This window comes from Cyprinus carpio, chromosome B13, assembly GCF_018340385.1.
Source record: "Cyprinus carpio isolate SPL01 chromosome B13, ASM1834038v1, whole genome shotgun sequence".
In the NCBI taxonomy this organism is placed as follows: Eukaryota; Metazoa; Chordata; class Actinopteri; order Cypriniformes; family Cyprinidae; genus Cyprinus; species Cyprinus carpio.
This window is the reverse complement of record NC_056609.1, coordinates 22,047,433-22,066,307: the sequence shown is the minus strand read 5'-3', so window position 1 is coordinate 22,066,307 and position 18,875 is coordinate 22,047,433. Positions and strand designations below refer to the sequence as shown.

Genomic DNA, 18,875 nt, shown 5'->3' with positions numbered 1-18,875 from the left:
TGAACTGGCTAAAGCTATTCTTTCTGTTTTTGATGAGTGTGATGGCATCTTGAAAACATCTGGTGAATAAAAAAAAAAATAATAATAATAATTTTTGATCAAACTTTTAGCCCTTGAACCATTAAGAGTTATTTGAGAATAAAAGGCCAGCTGTTATACGATCCCTTACTGAGGCAGAAGTGGGACTATGTTCAGAAAGGTCATCACTAAGAATAGTTTTACCTCAGCTTATATGTGGTGCCCTGTGATTTCCGTGATGTGGAAAACGTGGATGAAACCACAAAATCTAGTCATCAAAATGGAATTTACTGTATAACATAGAATATAACATAAAATAAAAAAACAAAACAAAAGCAGTACACTACACTAATATAAAACAAAAAAAAAAAAATACTTAAATCTAAATCTCTCTGTCTTCTTTTGAATGAGCAGAGCAGTTTTGTCTACTACACATAATCAAGCACACATTATGCTCATGCTGTTTTCAGCGTCTGGCATCTCACTATATGAGGCCACTCTACATGAACTCCAGAGCTGTTCTGAGAGTTTACTTTACGAGTAATAAAATTTTGGTTTAAATTTAAGAATTTAGAATAATAATTATATATTTGCTGTGCGTCCCCCGTGTAATGTTTAGACCTTTATTTTGTAGTCTAGTTTCCTGTTTCCATTTAGGTCCAGACTCCAGTCCTTTTGTAGTTTTATTTGTGATTGGTGTTCTGTGATTGCCCCCTCAGGTGTTCCTTGTTTACCCTTGTGTTTTAAGGCCTGGTTTCCCCGTGTTTGGTTGTCATTTGTTGTCTTTCCTATGTTTGTATTCGTTCCTATTCCCTCTTTGTGTTATTATTAGTTTAGTTCAGGAAAGTACCTCTTGCATTTAGATCTTGCTTTTCATCATTCTGGAGTTCACACAACATTACAATTAGGGCTGTCAAGATTCCTCAATTCAATTCGAGTGCTCAATTAAAAAAAATCCTTGATTGCACTTTGCCTTAATTACTAAAATAATCCTTAGTGAGAGCCCTAGTTACAAAATTAGTATTGTATATACTTCTCAAAATAATATTAACAATAAAAATACAGTATAGTATAAGGGTGCTTTCACACTTTTGGTGCGCACCCACGTTCGATTGACATCAGTTCGGTTCGTTTGGATGATGTGAACGCTGTCTTCCGAACTCAGGTGCGCACCCGCGAACCATACCCGAGTCCACTTAAAAAGCATGGTCTGGTGTATGGTTCAAGTGAACTCTGATATGGTTCACTGCTGTTGTGAATGCAATTATACCAAATCGCGGAAGTGAACCGTTATTAATGACGTATTATGTGATAAAAATGTGTGTTTGTGTGTGTGTTTCACTCACTTTCCTGACAAGCGTGACTGACGTGCTGCAAGCAGAGAGCTGTATATCTTATTTATGTTTGCCTTCAGCTTTCTGTAGAGCATTTGAAGTACATTTGTAAGACAGACGTTAGTGCCGTTATGCATAAAAATGCCTTTGCTGACTTTTTCAGTTTTCACTCTTTCAGCACGCTCAGGGTTAACTAAGTTGATTCGCTGCTTCACAGGAGTAAATTGACGCTTTTAGAGAGTGACGGCAATTCTCTGGAACGTAAACAGAATCTTAATTCACTTTCTGAGGCAGATTTGGAATGCAAAGTTATGCAGCTGTGCCATTGTAGATTGGTTACAGGGTGGGTGGGGAGGAGACAGCAGTTAATAAGGAGATGTGGTTCAATAGTGGACTCGCAGAGAGAGACAGAAAGAAATTGTGAGGGAAAGAATTTGCTTCTGTCCAGTGGCTGTCCCAGTGTTCAGCAGCTAGCGAGGTTATATGCCCTCATCACATTTGTTAATTTAGGAGTGCTCATACAGAACTGAAGGGAATAGCAAGGATTGATGACAGATATGGAGGCCTAACCAGAGCAGTTTATCTTCCAGTCGATTGTGCCATTTGTTTTCATTTCGAAAAAAAAAAAAAGATGCATCAAATCCCCAGAGCCATACACACACACACAAACACAAGTGCTCATTCTCATCTTGAGGTGGCTCTGGAAGAGTCTTTATTTATATATTAAACATCTCTCTGTCCTCCTCCCACCCTTTCTATTTCTCTGAATTAAATTTTTCTTCTCGCTTCTTTATCACTTTCAGTGTTTATTAAAATACACTCTTTAATTATGCATGACAATTGTTTAATTGGCGTGTTGTGATTACAACACATTCTTTTTTTCAGCCCTGGATAGGTGAGAAATACCTTCAGATAATAAAATGGGATGGAAATGAACAGTGAATGGCAATAATTAAGCGTTCCATTAATGAGCTCTGTGCATGTCCAGTTTATACCTGATGAAGCGGAATAGATAATGTAGCATTTCTTTAATGGATGTCACATCAATCTGAGAACCATATCAAGCCGTGAAAGAAAAAGGAATATACGCTTTCATTGGTCAATCAGCAATTGGCCAACATGGAGTCAGGGATTTGAACAGACTGCTTATGCAGAGTAATAAATTCAAGGGCATAACCCGTCTTGTTTGTGAGCTTAAATGATACCCCAAATCATGTGGTTTGTTGAACAGAGGTGTGCAGTTACTTTTGAGAGCAAATAAATGATGAAATTGCACGGAAAATTCCACAGATTTGCTTTGAAAAAGAAATCTGAGTCATACTTAGGGGCCACAGTTTCATAAAGACTTGGGAATGGACACTTTTGACTTGGCTAACCTACCTAATATCCATCCAGCACATCATTATTTTACATGGTACACCCTGGCACCATAAAACTCTAGCATCATGACATCAAGTTTTGTATGGATAAGCATTACTTGGAATGTAAAACTGGAACTATTCTTCGTTATTGTTCTCGTGTATACTGCCCTATACAATAACAAAACATACTATCTCCTGCTTTTACCCGCTTTATGTCCCCTCTCTCTCTCTCTCTCTACCTCTTTTTATAGTCAGTTCACCATTTTGCAGTTCTTATCCTCTCTTGATCTCTCAACCCATATATATTCAGAGCTCTTTTTAATCTTCACTCAGTGCATCTGCCTTGTTTTCAGACCACATTCCGTGCATCAAATAGTTGAAGTCTTGGGCACCAGAACCACCTTTAATTTGCCAAGAGAGTGAAATAAATTAGCGGTTTTATGATGAGCTTTTAAATGCCAGCCAAATCTCATTTGCTGCAGAAGTTTAGAGTGCATGTAATTTTACAACCACCACACACACCATGTTTAAGAAGTTCTCAGGGGTATAAGGTACCTTGCTCTTAGGCTTGCTCTGTCTCTCTCTCTTCCTTCCCCTCTGAAAAAGTGATACAGTACATTAATCTGCCGACATGGTTCCTATCTATCTCCCTGCCTCTCCCTCTCTTTCTCTCTCAATCTCTCTCTCATCTAATGAAGTCTTGGAAGAATTCATTTAATTAAGTGTGGAGAGAAGACCCTCCACACAATCGATGCTTCTCCCTCTTCATTAGGAGAAAAGGATTTTGCTCCGTTTGCTGCTGTCGATGAGGTGGAAATAGACACATTGCTCTCTAATCTGAAGAGGCAGAGAATGAGGGAGGAATGGCAGATGAGGGGAAAAAGCCCACAATTGTTAAAACCAAAAATAGTGTGCTGTTAAGGTTATTTGATTGATTATGTTAAGGTACCTTATATGAACAGTTCACCCCATTATTTACTCATCCTCATATTGTTCTAACCTTGTACAAGTTTTTTCCTGTCTACCCTTTTCAGTAAGATTAAAATGAATGCAAACTTGAACTAAGAAGCTCTAAAATAAAAAAGCACCATAAAAGTTTTATAAAATTAGTCAATAGGAACCTTGTATTCCATGCCTTCTGAAGTCATTCAGTGTTTTTGTGAGAGAAATGGGGTCATTGGATGCCTATTTTTCACAAGTTGGTATGATTCTTTAGGGTCTTCATGAAAATCTATAACATACTGTGGTCAAAATTCTCAATGGTAGTGTAAAACAACACCTTTTATACCCGGTCAAAAACAGCTCTGTTCACAACAACACGTTTCAGTGTATGTCCCTTTAAATGTTAATGAGCTACTGCTCACTCCACCCCTCTCTTCCACCAATTTGCAAAGATTAAAAAAAAAAATTCTCACTTCATACTCACTTCTTCTGGAGGTGAAGCTGGATCATGAGCAGTGGTACCGATCCATCCTTCAGGAACAACTTTTTAGCAAAACCTGTTTTGTACTTTCCCTTGTTTACAAAGCAGTCTGGTGTAAAATTATTTGTGCAAACATAAATGCATTTAGGTAGATCAGGGAGCACATTCCCTTCAAAAACAAAAGTAATCCACTGCAAGTATGCCACATTGGTCCTCTAAGCAGCATGAAAAACAAAACTTTTATTCAAATTCTGAATGGACTATATATAGCAAAGAAAGCGCGCAAAGAGCGCTCCCTTAATCACTGAAAAGCCATTACTTATTTCAGTTCATTGCAAGCTCCGAAAATTCCACTATAATCAATGAATCTCTCTACACGGTACAATTACTCTCTTATTTCCATCACCTCTACACTGTTCTTATATAATGAGAGGATTCGCAATCTTCCAGGACTCGGAACTGAACAAGAACTCTGGCATCTCTTTGTTACATATATACATTTTCCTGTTTACAGCTCACTTAGAGTGGGCCTATGCTTAAACACCAGTGTCCGTCAACAGTCTCGGGAGGGGCCGAATCTGTGAATGGCTTGATCTGAGAAAGTGCTAATGATTTGTGGGGATTTTTTTGAAAAAAAGCACTAGGTGGATTTTTATCATTAGGGTGATTGTGTTCACACTGCTACACTGAAAAAAAATATACTAATTTTTTTTAAGGTAAGTGGTTGCAAACAATATACCATATTTTAGCTACATTTTAAAAAAAAATAATGTTGAAAGTTAGTCAACTAAATTTGTTTAAATGTAGCTAAAATAAATTGATTGCAACCACTTACCTAAAATAAATGTAGTAAATTCAATTAATCTTTTTTCAGTGTAAGACACATTAAAGTTCAAACACCATGTAAAAGTGAATTTTGCTTCTAGTGTCCCCCTTAAGTGATGAATTGCTGATACATCTGAGACTCATTCATGAGAGAAGCAGCAATGTCAAATTGTGAACAAATCATTCCTTTGACTCAGTTCTTTACAATTAATCAGTTAATCCTAAATCAGGCTAAATTGATTTTTGAGTTTACTCAAATGATCTGGTCAAAAGAATTGGAATATTGTATACAACTTATAAGATGGTTTGCATGATTTTTAAGCTTAAGAACTCCAGTTTCTGTTCATGGTATTTGCATTAGAAAGAGCAGCAGGGACATTATTCATAGTTTCTACTTTTGTGTTCTGTGGAAATTAAAAGTCAGAAAGGTTTGAAACAATACAAGTAAAATCACTTGCACATACACATGAAGAAGTTTAAAAGCAGTTACTTTTGTTTCACAGAGAAAGAAAGACATTTGAGTTCTCAGGTCAGTGGGCACAGTGAACCAAAGCACATTAACTTTTATTCTGAAGAGAAAACCTTTGATACCTTTCTGAATTAATACTAACACTCTGTCCAAGTCCAAAACTTCTTTCAAGACGTCCTCTGGCCCTCTCCTATTTAGAATGAATCCTCACAGGCAAATTGGTATGCAAGTGTTTTTTCTTTTTGTTGTGCTGTGTCGGTATGTGCAGGGCATCCGAAGGTCTTTTCAAACCTTTAAGACATTCTTACTTATGTCAAAAACAAAACTCTCGTATTGGAAACAGAAGCGCATTCCCCAGTGAAAGCACACATTATTCAAAACAGAGTACTTATTTGTTGAGGCATGACACTTTCTACCATTTTAGTGATGTTTGCATACGATGTGGATGGCATAGAAATGTTTCAAAGTTAGATAAACCCTGAGAAAATATAGAAATTAAAATGAATAGAGGTTTTGTTTATTTTTGGGGGGTTATACAAAAATTTGAAGCCTATACATTCCTAAAATATGGTATACTGAATGAAACCTGTCATATCAACCAATGACCACCATTTTCCTTAAAATCTGAATTGTTGTATTGTGGAATACAGCACCTTAGTTTGTGGGGAAAAAAAGCATATGATGTTCTTGGATGCTGGTGTGCTGGTCTACCCAGATAGTTTCTTAACTATCTTAACCTTCCTGGTGGATTGACTGGTTAACCAACTAGACCAGAACCAAACTAACACTAATCAGGAAAAACCATCCTGCAAATTCATACTGCCCTAAGCTGGTCTTTTCAGCAAGAATTTTCACAAACGTAGTATGTCTAGGATTTGCATCCTGAAAATGAACATAAATCCTGCATGCCGAATTTATTTCATATGTGATAGTGGCCCCTTAGAGCCAGCATGCATTAATCTTTATATACTCTATCTGCATGTACCATCAAGGATGTCAAATGGCCTTTGAAGAATATGTGCGCTTTGATGACACGCATGAACGTGAACATGCAAGTGTCTCCCATCTCTGTGGAGAATGAAATAAGAGGCATAACATGGACACATGCTACCATATTTAAGAAAAAAGACGCCCCGCACAGCAGAATAATTTTTCTGCTTATCATTACCGTCCTGTGAAGGGCTGTTCAAATGTCATTAAACACATATTTAGATTTGTCCCTCCCTTTCCAGTCCAAGTCCAATGGATTTTCCCTGTGAATATTGATTTAACTGTGATTTTTAAAGTTTATGATGGGGAGTGTTGGTGTTGGAGTGTAATGATTTTTAATCGAAACGTCAACACTGTGCTATATCACCGCATTAATCACAAGCAATGCATAGAATAGCGACACCATTTCAACATTTTTCACAAGCTGTGAGTGCTTGGGTGTATGAATATCATGTCTTTGGTGGGCAAATTCTGCATTTTAAAGCCAGATATGTCAAAAATGGTCTTTTATTTCTACGGAATAGCATTATTTATAATCAAATCTGCATTTTTCTGGATTGTGGTTGCTAAGGAATAACTGTCTTTTTTTAATTTGTATGGAACATGTACAGCGACATCCCACAAGTCACAACAAAACTGCCCTAAATCCCTCCTGCCTAATAACGATAGCTCACATTTTCTAATTTTTCTTGCAGTATTTGATTTCTGGGAGGTTGTACAAGTCCCCTTTCTGACCCCTTCATCACAACTATTAGCATGTCTGTCCCTATAATATTTTCACAAATGATTCAAATATCTGTGATATTGAGCTCCAGCTTTACAGTAGGATCAAATTTTTTTTACACATTGTAATCGTCATACCTCAAAGAGCAAGTGTCTTTTAGTAGTGTTATTTTCTGAACATGTTAAGTATTGACTTGTGATGAGTCCTTGTTTTAACAGTATGTCTCTGAGATCAGTTTGGTAGAATGTGGTTTCCTTTTGAAACTCTTTGAGAGTTTGAGATGGACCCATAGTGATCTAAATGATTTATGGTGTTTTCTTCTTATTTTCACATCCCTCCCTCTCTCCAGGCATCCCCATTTCCCCAACCTTTCGACATATAGCCAAAGCCAGATATTATTCTGTTTGGCTTTGGGGCATGAAGACAAAGTCATAAACAACACACACTGTTTCCTCTGCTCTGATGCTTTACAATTAAATGTCTGTCATTTCAGTTTTATGTACTGGTCCCATTTCTAGAGTTTTTATTTTTTTATTTTTTTTCTGATGGTTTAGCTCATCATCTTTCTTGCCAACCCCCATCAATCTCATCTCATCTCACTTTCTCTGTTGACTTTAATGTTTCTTATCTAGGAGGATACAGTAGCTCTCAGAAAAGAGGGTATTGGTGTAGTACTTGATTCGGAAATGCCCCATTTAATCTGCATTGATGAAGATCGGCTCAGCACAGGGGTTGTTCTCTATCATTTAAAGGTAAGCGGCACCTCATGTACACCCAACGTGTACAGTTGAACTCTCATTGACCTAATGCTGATGGTCAGTTTTGCCCAAGCAACATTTCTTGTCAATAACTAGAGGATCGTTAGAATCATTATTTGCTCTTGTGGGCTTTCTAAGCATTCCCTGTTCTGCTGTTTAGGAAGGTAGAACTTCAGTTGGGGCTGGAGGAACTGAGCCAGAGCAGGATATAGGTTTGTATTCTGTGCACATCGATTTTGTTCCTGACAAGAAGTTGTCGGCAATGTCAGTTTCTCTGTTCTGCAGTTCTTCATGGTGAAGCTCTTCAGAAGGAGCACTGTTTGTTCGAGAACCAGACAGGAACAGTCACACTCGTGCCACTCCCAGGAGCCAGGTGTGCAATTAATGGGATGGAGGTGACCCAGCCATATGTTCTGACCCAGGGTAATGAACTGTTATATCTTATTTTTTGTAAGATCTGTGACAAATTATGAGATGCTGTAATTTTTACACGTTACAGGTTTTTGGATTTGGTAAGAGTTCAGTAATACTGTAGTAATGTATTTAAAAGAATGTTCTTATGTCCACCAAGGTTGGATTTATCCATTAAAAAAACAAAACAAAACAAAAAAGGTTGGAGTTCTGTTATCAATAGAATATCACATTGACAATCAGATTCTCAGACCAAAAAGAACTGTTGTACATATGTTTCAAAAACCGACAAATGACACTTAAAAAAAAAAAAAAAAAAAATGCTGTGCTGTGCTGTGCATTATTCTCCACATATAGTGTGAGCTGAACCCTAAACACATTGTGTCAAAAAAGCTGGTGTTGTCCACTTTCAAGGCATTGTGAGTTCACAAATCCATTTTAATGAATCAGCGCATTGTATTCAGGTCAGGTGACAAGGCTGCCAGTCAATTTGAAAAGACATGATATCTTCTTCACTGCGTAAAAGTAAAAAAGCTGAAACTATTCACAGAACTTTGCAAAAGCAGCTCCCTGTATTGTGTGTAATCACAACCATACAGTCTACGATCACAACAACAACGTTTGTCAGGCATCTATATTGCAATCTGAGGAGATTACAAAGATTAAACGAGTGTTATTGTTTAATTCTGAAACATGAAATGTGGAGTTATCTGCTTTTGCTATAAAACAAACCTTTAATATATATATAAAAAAAACATACTTTCAATCAACTTTAATTTTGCAAGTTACCTGTTTGAGTTATTATTACGTAATCAAAACAACCCAACTGCAGTTTGATTGATATTAAAAAAACATGATTTCTGAAAATAAATAAAAATGTAGTTATCTGTTTTTGCAAATGAACTCTTCATATACATTCCAATAAATAAGCTCCATACAACCATAATTTACAGAAACATACAATTTTATTCACCCAATCAGATTTTAGAGCCACAATCAATTTTATTGTTGAACCTTAGCTGTACAAGCAAACAAAAAAAAAAAAAAAAAAAAAATGAAGCATATCAAACCCTCTGGTTTTAACTGGAATTCAAAGGAGCTCTTTGAGTAGGTCTGCATCTTGCCACTTCAGATCTGCTCTCTGCATTCCCAGGCCTGTGGAGTGAAACAGTCCCGCCCTACTGCCTCTATCCTTGTACATGTCCACCAGAGCGACTCTCATCTCAGAGTGAGACTTGCGGCACTTCCAGAACAGCCAAACATGACTGAGGTTAACACTCTGGCGGACAAAGCACCCGACCCGCAGTTAATTGGCAGATGAAACAGATAGAGTGCAGAGGGGGTTTGAAGTGCATGTGTGGGATTAACCTTTCAAAAAGGGTAAAACCTCCAGAATTCAGACAAAACAAGCTAGATCTATTCTGGGTGTAAGATTAAAAATAAAAAGAGAGAGAGAAAAGCCAACTAAAAGGATGGAGACTTATAAGAGAGTGAGAGAACCATGCTAGTCTCCTTTTCACAAATTTCAATTTGCCAGTGTTCCCCTCTTTAGACACGGTGGCATCTGAAGCCATTTCCTTTGAACAAATGATAGTAATTTCCACAGCAACTATGGCCCAAATCCATCTGATGCAGGCCTTTCAAGGGCTTTGTCACCCCTTGGAAGTCATTAATAGAGGCAAGATTAGTTGTTTTCACCACAGAAAGAGGGAGGAGAGAAAGAGAGAAATGGGCATCTGCTCCGGGAAGAATTCACCGTTCTCACAATCCCCCAGGAAAGTTACGTTTCAGTAACGTCTGGCATAATGTGTTTACTAGAAAAGAAAGTGATAGGTTGGCCAAATGGACAGGATTGAATATTTACTCTCTTTTCATGTCTATCTATCATTATTTGTGTTTGCCAGATTTCCTAGACTGCTTCTATTTAGCTTTTAATGTGAAGGTAAACAGTTATTTATACCATACAAAAGTTAAACACAATTGTGAAACGTAGTATTTTTCAGAGAGGCACATATATAAAAAAATATAGATCATAACGGCAAACCAGACAGGCTGCCAGTATTTGCATTTCTCTAGTGCAACAAATGATTTTTTTTATTTGGAATTATTATTATTATTATTGTTTTTTTTTTTAAGCAAAATAGCTACCTATGTTGTGTCTTAATTAACAGATCTTGGTTAATTATTGCTGTATTTTTCACCATATATTTATATTTCTGTATTTATCAGGAGTGAACATACAGCTGGGAAAGGCCACTATGTTCCATTTCAACCATCCTCAGGAAGCAGCTCAACTTCGAGAGAAACGCAAGGTGGGGGAAACTCAACCTCTTCTGAAGCTATTTGTACAAAAAAATGTATTAAAATGCTGCTGGATAAAGGGTGAGCAGAATTACAAACTGGCCATATATAATATGCCAACTGGCTGCGTGCTCCTCCATGCGAGGTAGAACAAGAGCTTTCTTCTTCAAAGAGGCACATATACTCTTCCCTCAAGCTAAAATTATAAATCCCTCTTGGTATGTTTGCAAAGCGCCAGTTTTCTTTTTATCTTTTACACCTTTTTTCTTCATTTCCTCAGAGAGGTAAAGTAATTGTGCACCTCAGTGTCTTCTGATAAGAGCCAAACATGTCTCTGTCATTTGGTTTGCAAGTATGCACCTTCACTTCCTCTCTTACTGCCTCCGCCAGCCTCCGACACTCTCTCTAACTTTCCCTCCCTCTCTCCTCTCTGTCTCTCACTGCTGTGACAGGTAATTAAATATTTCCTGACTGTTAAGTCTCTCATTGTAAAGTTAGACAGCAGCTGTTTCCTCTTCTGTGCACGGAGATTACAGCGCCTTCTCTCTGCGTGAACTATTCTTATGCTCACAAACAACTGTTAACTTGCCTCACGGAGCTCTCAGCGGCACCATTCAGTCATTTTTGTTGTGCGAAACTTTGTTTTTACTCAGACAAACTGCTAATTTCCATATTATACAATGGCATATAATAGTTTGAAGATTGCTTGCATAAACTAACTTCCTCTGAGGGCTGTTTCCATTTATGTTTTGTGCCCAGATGAATCTTATGACTGAATTTTTACATTAAGATGATGTAAAACAAGTTAGTGAATCAGTCTGAAATGGTTTTTTATCAGTATAGATTACGAAAAATTAACAGTAAAAGTGAACAACATGAAATATTATGTCTGTATTTGCCTCTTTTTCTCAATTGAAGATGAATTGCCATATCAGGCATCCAATTTTCTGAACAAAAAGGGATTTCTGGAGAAGATAGTCGTTTTCTGCACGAAAAAAAAAAAAATAATTCTCTCACAAATTGCAGATACAAACAGAAGAAGCACTTGTCTAACTTTTTTTTCAGACAACTGAATTTCAAATTCAACTCCCAAAAATTATATTTTAAAGGGATACTCCACCCCAAAATGAAAATTTTGTCATTAATTGCTTACCCCCATGTCATCCCAAACCCATAAAAGCTTTGTTCATCTTCGGAACACAATTTAAGATATTTTGGATGAAAACCGGGAGGCCTGTGACTGTCCCATAGACTGCCAAGTAAATTACAGTGTCAAGGTCCATAAAAGTTATGAAAGTCATCATCAGAAAACTCCATCTGCCATGAAGCGACGGGAACACTTTTTGTAAGCGAAGAAAACAAAAATAACGACTTTAATTCAACAATTCCTTTGTCAACGGTCTCCTTTGTGTCTCTCCATATCACCGTATGCTGCATATGCTCTCCTGTATCATCAGCACCACAATGATGCACTGTTTCTACGTGTATTTTGCTTTGATTTAAAAGAAAACAACACATCCTTCATTTTGGGCTGGAGTATCCCTTAAAACTTTTGAAATTGAAGTTGCACCATTAGTGTATATTCAGAGGTGTTTGAACATATTTGACAGATTTGGATGTGTAAACTTGATCATTCATCATTTCTAAGCCTGTATGACTTCTGTCTTGAGAGGAACCTAAAGTATGTTTTCCATACAGTGAACGTAAACCTTTCATTTTTGTACATGCACAAAGCTACGGCATGGCTTCAGAGGACTTAATGGTCCCTTTCCATTTTTAATTTATGGAAACGAGCAGCTCAGTTTTACTGCTACACATCACCTTTTGTGTTCTACGCCAGAAAACAAGTCATACAGATTTGGAACAACATGACAATGAGTAAATTATGACATTTTTTATTTTTGTATGAACGATCTCTTTAAACTTTTATTAGAACAAAGACAATTTGCTATAAAAGGTGTTTAATTTCCATGCTCATTGAGGCACGTTGCAATCATGTTTACTAGTCTCTTCGCATTCTACTCTCTCATTTTGATCTGAATGATGGTGATTTGTAGTGTTTTCTAATGGCATGTTTGCTTTAATTAGTGTGCTGTAATTGCCGTGTGTTAGAAACAGCTGTCTTTCTGTTGTGAGAGTGGTTTGTATCACAGTGCTGTGTGTATATGCTCAGCCATCCATTTGTCTGTATGTTCTCCACAGTCTGGGCTCTTCATGTCGAGTAACTCCACTGCATTCTCTGTGGAGTCTTTCAGTCATTTCAGGTGAGTAGACCTGCTGTGAGACAGACTGCCCTCAACCCCCAAAAATCAACATTCAATACTCTATAAAAACTTTATTCATAAACCTAGACTTATACTATACCATAATAAATATTCAACTCCACTTATCTAGGAAAAAATTAACTTTTAATGCTTCACTTAATACTTTTTTATGAACCTAGACTTGGACTAGATAGATATAATGTCACATTTAGGACACCCTTAGTTTCTTCTAGGATGAGACTTGTTGAGGCCTGTTTAGATCAAGTAACAAGGTATTTTGCATTTTTCTGCATGTTCACGTGGAGTTTAATGATGAATTTTGTCATCCTTTTTTAAAAAAAAGGATTGAACCATAAGTGAGTTGTTTAGAATTCTATAAGAAAAATATGAACATAGCCTCTGATGAAGACAAGGTGATTATAAAGGAGTTAACTGATCCACTGTTTTGCTTTGTAATTTATAATTGCTAATTATATTTTTCAAACAATGTTTGTCTTTAGACTGTGAATTTGACTGACAGACAGACTTTTTAAACTGATTTTTTTTTTCAATATTCTAAAATTTAGTGATTCTATAGAAAAATAGTTCAACTCTGATATTTGTTTTTGAGTTGAAATAAGTCTTTCTTGGCTGTATTCTAAATCAGTGACTTAGCATCTGTATTTGAATTCATTCCACACCTTTTTACTAATTTCTTTTTGGCTCTCATTCACAGTGAATTATATTTCCCTTCTTTAATCTTGGGCTGACAGACACAATAAAGAAAAAGCAAAATTACAGACAGATGTGGTCTGCTGTTTAGGAATACAACACATTTGGACACATAATTAGAAGATACAACATTTATATAACATTATATAAAGTTATATATCAAATATCTAATGAAAAAGAACTATATAAATTGATATAGTAGCATATTATGTGTGTTTACTCTGAATGCAAAATGCAACTCAAATCAATTGTGGGAGGTACTGGTACTTGTGGATGGCAAACCATGTCAAATGATGGTGTATGTTTAAATGTGAAAAGTGTTTGTAACTGGACGTGTTAGTACAGGGGTGTCCAGTCCTTCTGCTGTAGGTCCACGTTCTTGTAGAATTTCACTCTAACCCCAGTTAAATACACCTGAACCAGCTAAGAGAGGTCTTCCAGATTGCTGGAAACATTCAGGCAGTTGTGTCAGAACAGGTTGGAGCTCAACTCTACAGGATATTGACCCTCCAGGAGCATGACTGGATACCCCTGTGTTAGTCAGAACAAGACTTCCCACGCATATAAGAAAGTTTGAAAAGAAAGAGAACAAGACATGTGGACAGCTAGAGAGTTTTTAGTCTGTTCCTTGTTGTGTGGTGACAAATATGACAATGAAGAAAGCTCCCAGTTTCCCAACTCCCAGCTGGAAGACTTCTTTCTGACATGCTACTGTTTGCAGCTGGAGCCGAGAGACATCATGCATCATCTGTGAACCTCCAGGCTCTTCACATGTACACCCAATCTATGTGTGCCGCTTTAGACGATTTCAGCAATGTTCTGCATGCTGTTCTCCCTAATTGTTCCTTTGTCGGTGTTTACAAAATGTTTGTTTGCTCGCTCGTCTTTGGCTTTGTTGTTCAAAGCTTTCTATAGATAATGGATTTGTGTGTTTGATGTGAGCACCACAAGCCGAGCAGATTGCTAATTTATTTCGTTCTGGCTTTCATTGATAGACTGTGGATTTGGTTTCTGCAAAAGCATCAGAACGGTCCAATAGGATTTGATGCACACATCAAACACTGCTAAATACAAGCAGAGCAAAAACAGAAAACCATTACACTGTTCAAATATGCTTTTAATTTATCAGCAAGTCATTTATAGCCCGCCCTGTACAATACTGCTAGGCAAGACGAAATCAATATATTTTTTTATGGGTCTCGGAGTCCTGGATTCATGTTTTTGTCATTTACAATTTCCTAAGGAAAGCTTAAACACATATATCAATAGTTTCCTTAACGCTACAACGACAAGAACATTAAATATCTGCTTTGTTTATAACCAGTTTGAAAACCTTTTTGTCACGAATAGCCGTTTAGAATTTTTAGTTTTTCCATTCAGCTTGACTTGTTTAACCATAAGTCTTTAGGAAGTGATATTTCACCAATATGAACAACATAAGTACTGTAATGCATGTAAAACTGAATCAGACTTTTTTTTACACTATTAAATCATTGCACTTGCTCAGGCTTTTACATATAGGATGAGTGTCTTTCCTCCAACCCCCTCCTCCTCTTCCTCTCAGTTTGCAAACAGAAGGTGTGCTCCTGCAAAAGTTTAATCTTCAGCAAGAGAAACAGATGCTTCTCACCTATTCTGACGCTTCACTGGAAACCATTTCTTTCTCCTTTTTTCGCTCTTTGATTATGTACATTTACAGTTTATTTAATTTTCTGGAAATTATGAAGAATATCAATATATGAAGCTTTCAGGAGGCTCTTATTGCCATTTTATTTTCTCTCAGACGAGGCTTCCTCATTTCACAAGAGTTCCCATGGGCTTACACAGGATTTTCATAGCAAACGTCTTGGTAAAATTAGAGAGAAATGTCTAAACTATTCAGTCGTGTGAGCTGGTAGTTCACATAATGGGCCACAAGTCAGGGTTTTGATTGCTTTAAAGTTTTTGGGCATGCTGCATCTTTCCTGAAAATGTTTGTAGAGAGGAGCTAGGAAGCACGTACAAGGTCTTAATAGTTTTTATTTTTGCCCTTTGTGAAATTTGTGCTGTGGTTCACGTTGTCACGCTACGGTGAGATAAACGCAAGAAGAAGATGAAGATTAATGCAAACAGTCTTTTAAAAATCCACACACGAGTAAATCCAGGACAGAACAGGGATGCAGTAGACTGGATGAGGGAACACAGGACTGAACACAATTATATACTGAAGAAAATGAAGATAATTAATGACACACACCATAACTAAATGACACAATCAAACATGAGGGAAAACTGGGTCACACAGAGCACAAGAGGGATGTAGACAATGAAACAGTTCAAAGGGGTGTGACACGTCTTATCTGTACGATAGGCTACATTTTATTTGACAGATTTCCTTCAAAAATACCATCGACTTTGCTTCCTAGCCTTGTTTGAATGCATACAATTTTGATATTTTCACCTGGATTTTCTTTTCAGACAGTGCCATTAAATGACAGCTGTACAGCACATGGTTGAAGTGCTCATCTAATACAAGTCATTCTCATATTTGGGTGAAATATTCCTGTAATATCAGTGCATGTCGCTTGATATTTCTACTAATCTCAGCATCTGTCTGCTTCCCAATCAAAAATAAGATCAGTTAAGATTAAGGATATCTTACTAAGGATAAGGGGGTGTTTATTGCCCCCAAAACTCAGCCTTCTGTTCCTCTGAGTTTGCAAACAGAAGGTGTGCCCAATGCTTAAAGATCTGGGCTGTTAATTGAATGGTTTTTGGTTTGAACCCTGCAAGGACTGACAAGGTTGTACAAGACCAATGCACTTAACCGCAGGTATTAAGTGTAATGTATTTTCAATAAATTGCTCGAGTAGAGTCTCTATAGTATGAACCAACTCATTAACCCATTCTTACTGGCTTGAATTTTTTTGACATTTCATGTTAAAACTTGTAGGGCCTTGTTTAAAATGGTGAAGCGTTTGATAACAGTGCAACTGGTTTTCATTCATATGATGAGTACATAGAATATTTATTTGCTATTTGTGGATAGTTTTATTTATTTATTTATTTATTTTATCTCGAATGAAGTTAAATTCTGATTATACCTGCACATTTTGTGCACAGTCCTGAAATATTGCAGCTTAGGGTATTTGATGTAGCTTTTTATTGAGTTTTGGTGTTTGTTTAGTCATTGATTGAAAGCTTTAGTTCTTGCCACATTTATTTCAATGTTTCTCCAGTACAAAAAAAAAAATAATAATAATATATATATATATATATATTTTTTTTTTTTTTGGCTATTGCTTCTTTTACTAAATTGTCTTAGAATTCATACCTATTTATATTGTACCGCTCAATGTTAAAAAATAAGTGTATCAAGTGTTTATTAAGCAAATAATTGTTGTTAATTGTTTTGTGAGCCCCAAAGGGGCAGAAGCGAGAATATCAGTGTAAGAATCCACCTCTGTAAACTCAGAAGATGACAGAAAGACAGCAGAGACTTTGGGAGGGAAAAGATCACAGACAGTTCGTAGAGAGGAGGAGAGGATGCATAGAGAGGTGAATATACAGGAGACAGACCAAAAGGAGTCACACTGCTTGGGTAGAAACCTAGAGGATGATTTTTTGTGGCACCAGTTAAGGTTCAGAATTTCAATGTCCTATCAAATGCTGCACTGTCTGTAGTCTACCTATGTAGAGTGTACCTATGTCAACCATGTCCATTGAATGCACTACTAAATGCTGTAAAATCCATACTAATTTTGCTGGTGTAAACACATGCTATGAAAAATTATGATTCCTTAGTAAAAATGCTGCATTGAATTAAAAAAAAAAAAATTACTTCTCACATTTTTACATCCCTAAACCACTGTATGAAACTGCCTTTGCGACCTGCATTCTAAATATGTTGCATTTACCTTTGTGTCTGAAATGGTCTGTTGTTCAAGAGCCCAAGCTCAAGTACAAGATCAGTACCCTGCTGTTGTTTTCTGCTGGGGGTGTTTCTGACATTTTAAAGGGGTTTGACTTGTACATGTTCTGCTATCCAACAAGTTGTGTACGAGGCTCCATTTAATATTTGGCTTTCTGTCCGGAATCCTTTTGAGCTTGACGGAAAGTCATCTTCGTTTCCCACCAAGCTGCTTTTCCATCCCCGTGCGAACGAACTGAGAATGAAGTGCTTGTATGTAAATCCTCAAATCTACATGCGCACATTCTATTTAATTTCACAGCTAGCTGAGTGGCCCTAATCGCATCCAGACATTTGGGTCCTTTGCTATTCAAATCTATTAGACGCTTTTGGAGATGCGGGACATTGTGCAGTTTAGTCTTTTTGCCTTGCCGCCTGTTGGAGGTCTCAAGTGTCAAAACCATAGCAAAAATAATTAAAATCAAATGCTGAAAATCTTCAAAATAAAGACTACAGCAGCATGGTTTTGAATATAAACCTAATTGCTTTGCTCTTTTGTGGCCATGCTTCAGTGTAAATATCATTTAGAATAAATATGCTTTTTTCCCCTTCTTTATTCCTTGTAATATAAATAAAAATTTTGAATTTCTATATTGTTGTATCTTCTAAAATAGAATTTTTTTCCCTTTGCAGCTCCGAAAAGGTTTCTGACCAACCTAAAAGTGACGGAGAAGCACTAAAAAGCAGTTGTCTCTCAGGAGAGAGTCACAGTGTAAGCATGTGTTGTTAGTCTACACTTTGCACTCATATCCATTTCACTAGTATATCTGTTTCACTACTGAATGAACTGTGCTCTTCAAAAAACTGTACTTTAGATCTAAGAGAGAAAAAAAGTGCTACATTGTGTTTGTGACTGGCTGGACAGTGGATTTCTTAGGGCTTCTTTATGGAGACATAATATTAAGAATACACCATTTTGAAAAATAAGCATAGAGGGGTTGACCATTGCCTGAAGGCAGTGCAGCTCCCTCAGGGATCTAGTGGGGGTCAGAGCTGTGTTTATGTTTGCACTTCAGAATTAAATAAATGTTAAATGTAAATTGTCTGTTGGAAGCCTCCAATTGAGCTATGAACATACTGTCCTATTCCGGTCATGTTATTTAATTCCAGCAAAAGAGCAGCTCATTATTCTGTTCAAATAATAAAGTAAGTGTGAATATTAGCAACACTGTGTCTACTGTTATCAATTAGACCATAATTAATACAGCTACAGGCTCAGTTTTTAAATAAAGAAACGACATCCAAAGTATAATGTTGAGTTGAACTTGTATCAAAGCTATTTTAAATACAGACAGTGCTATTGGGGGTTGTTTCTTATTACCACAGAAACATGATGT

General features: G+C 36.8%; 1 protein-coding gene across 1 annotated transcript in view; it reads left to right on the top strand.

Moving 5' to 3' along the window:
* Positions 1-18,875, top strand: part of kif16bb (kinesin family member 16Bb) — a 34,868-nt gene that overhangs the window by 12,881 nt on the left and 3,112 nt on the right. The window contains exons 13-18 of the mRNA XM_042737285.1: positions 7,777-7,896; positions 8,063-8,114; positions 8,188-8,325; positions 10,543-10,625; positions 12,817-12,878; positions 18,172-18,250. Of these exons, the coding sequence (XP_042593219.1) occupies positions 7,777-7,896; positions 8,063-8,114; positions 8,188-8,325; positions 10,543-10,625; positions 12,817-12,878; positions 18,172-18,250 (534 nt within the window). The remainder of the gene's footprint in view (positions 1-7,776; positions 7,897-8,062; positions 8,115-8,187; positions 8,326-10,542; positions 10,626-12,816; positions 12,879-18,171; positions 18,251-18,875) is intronic.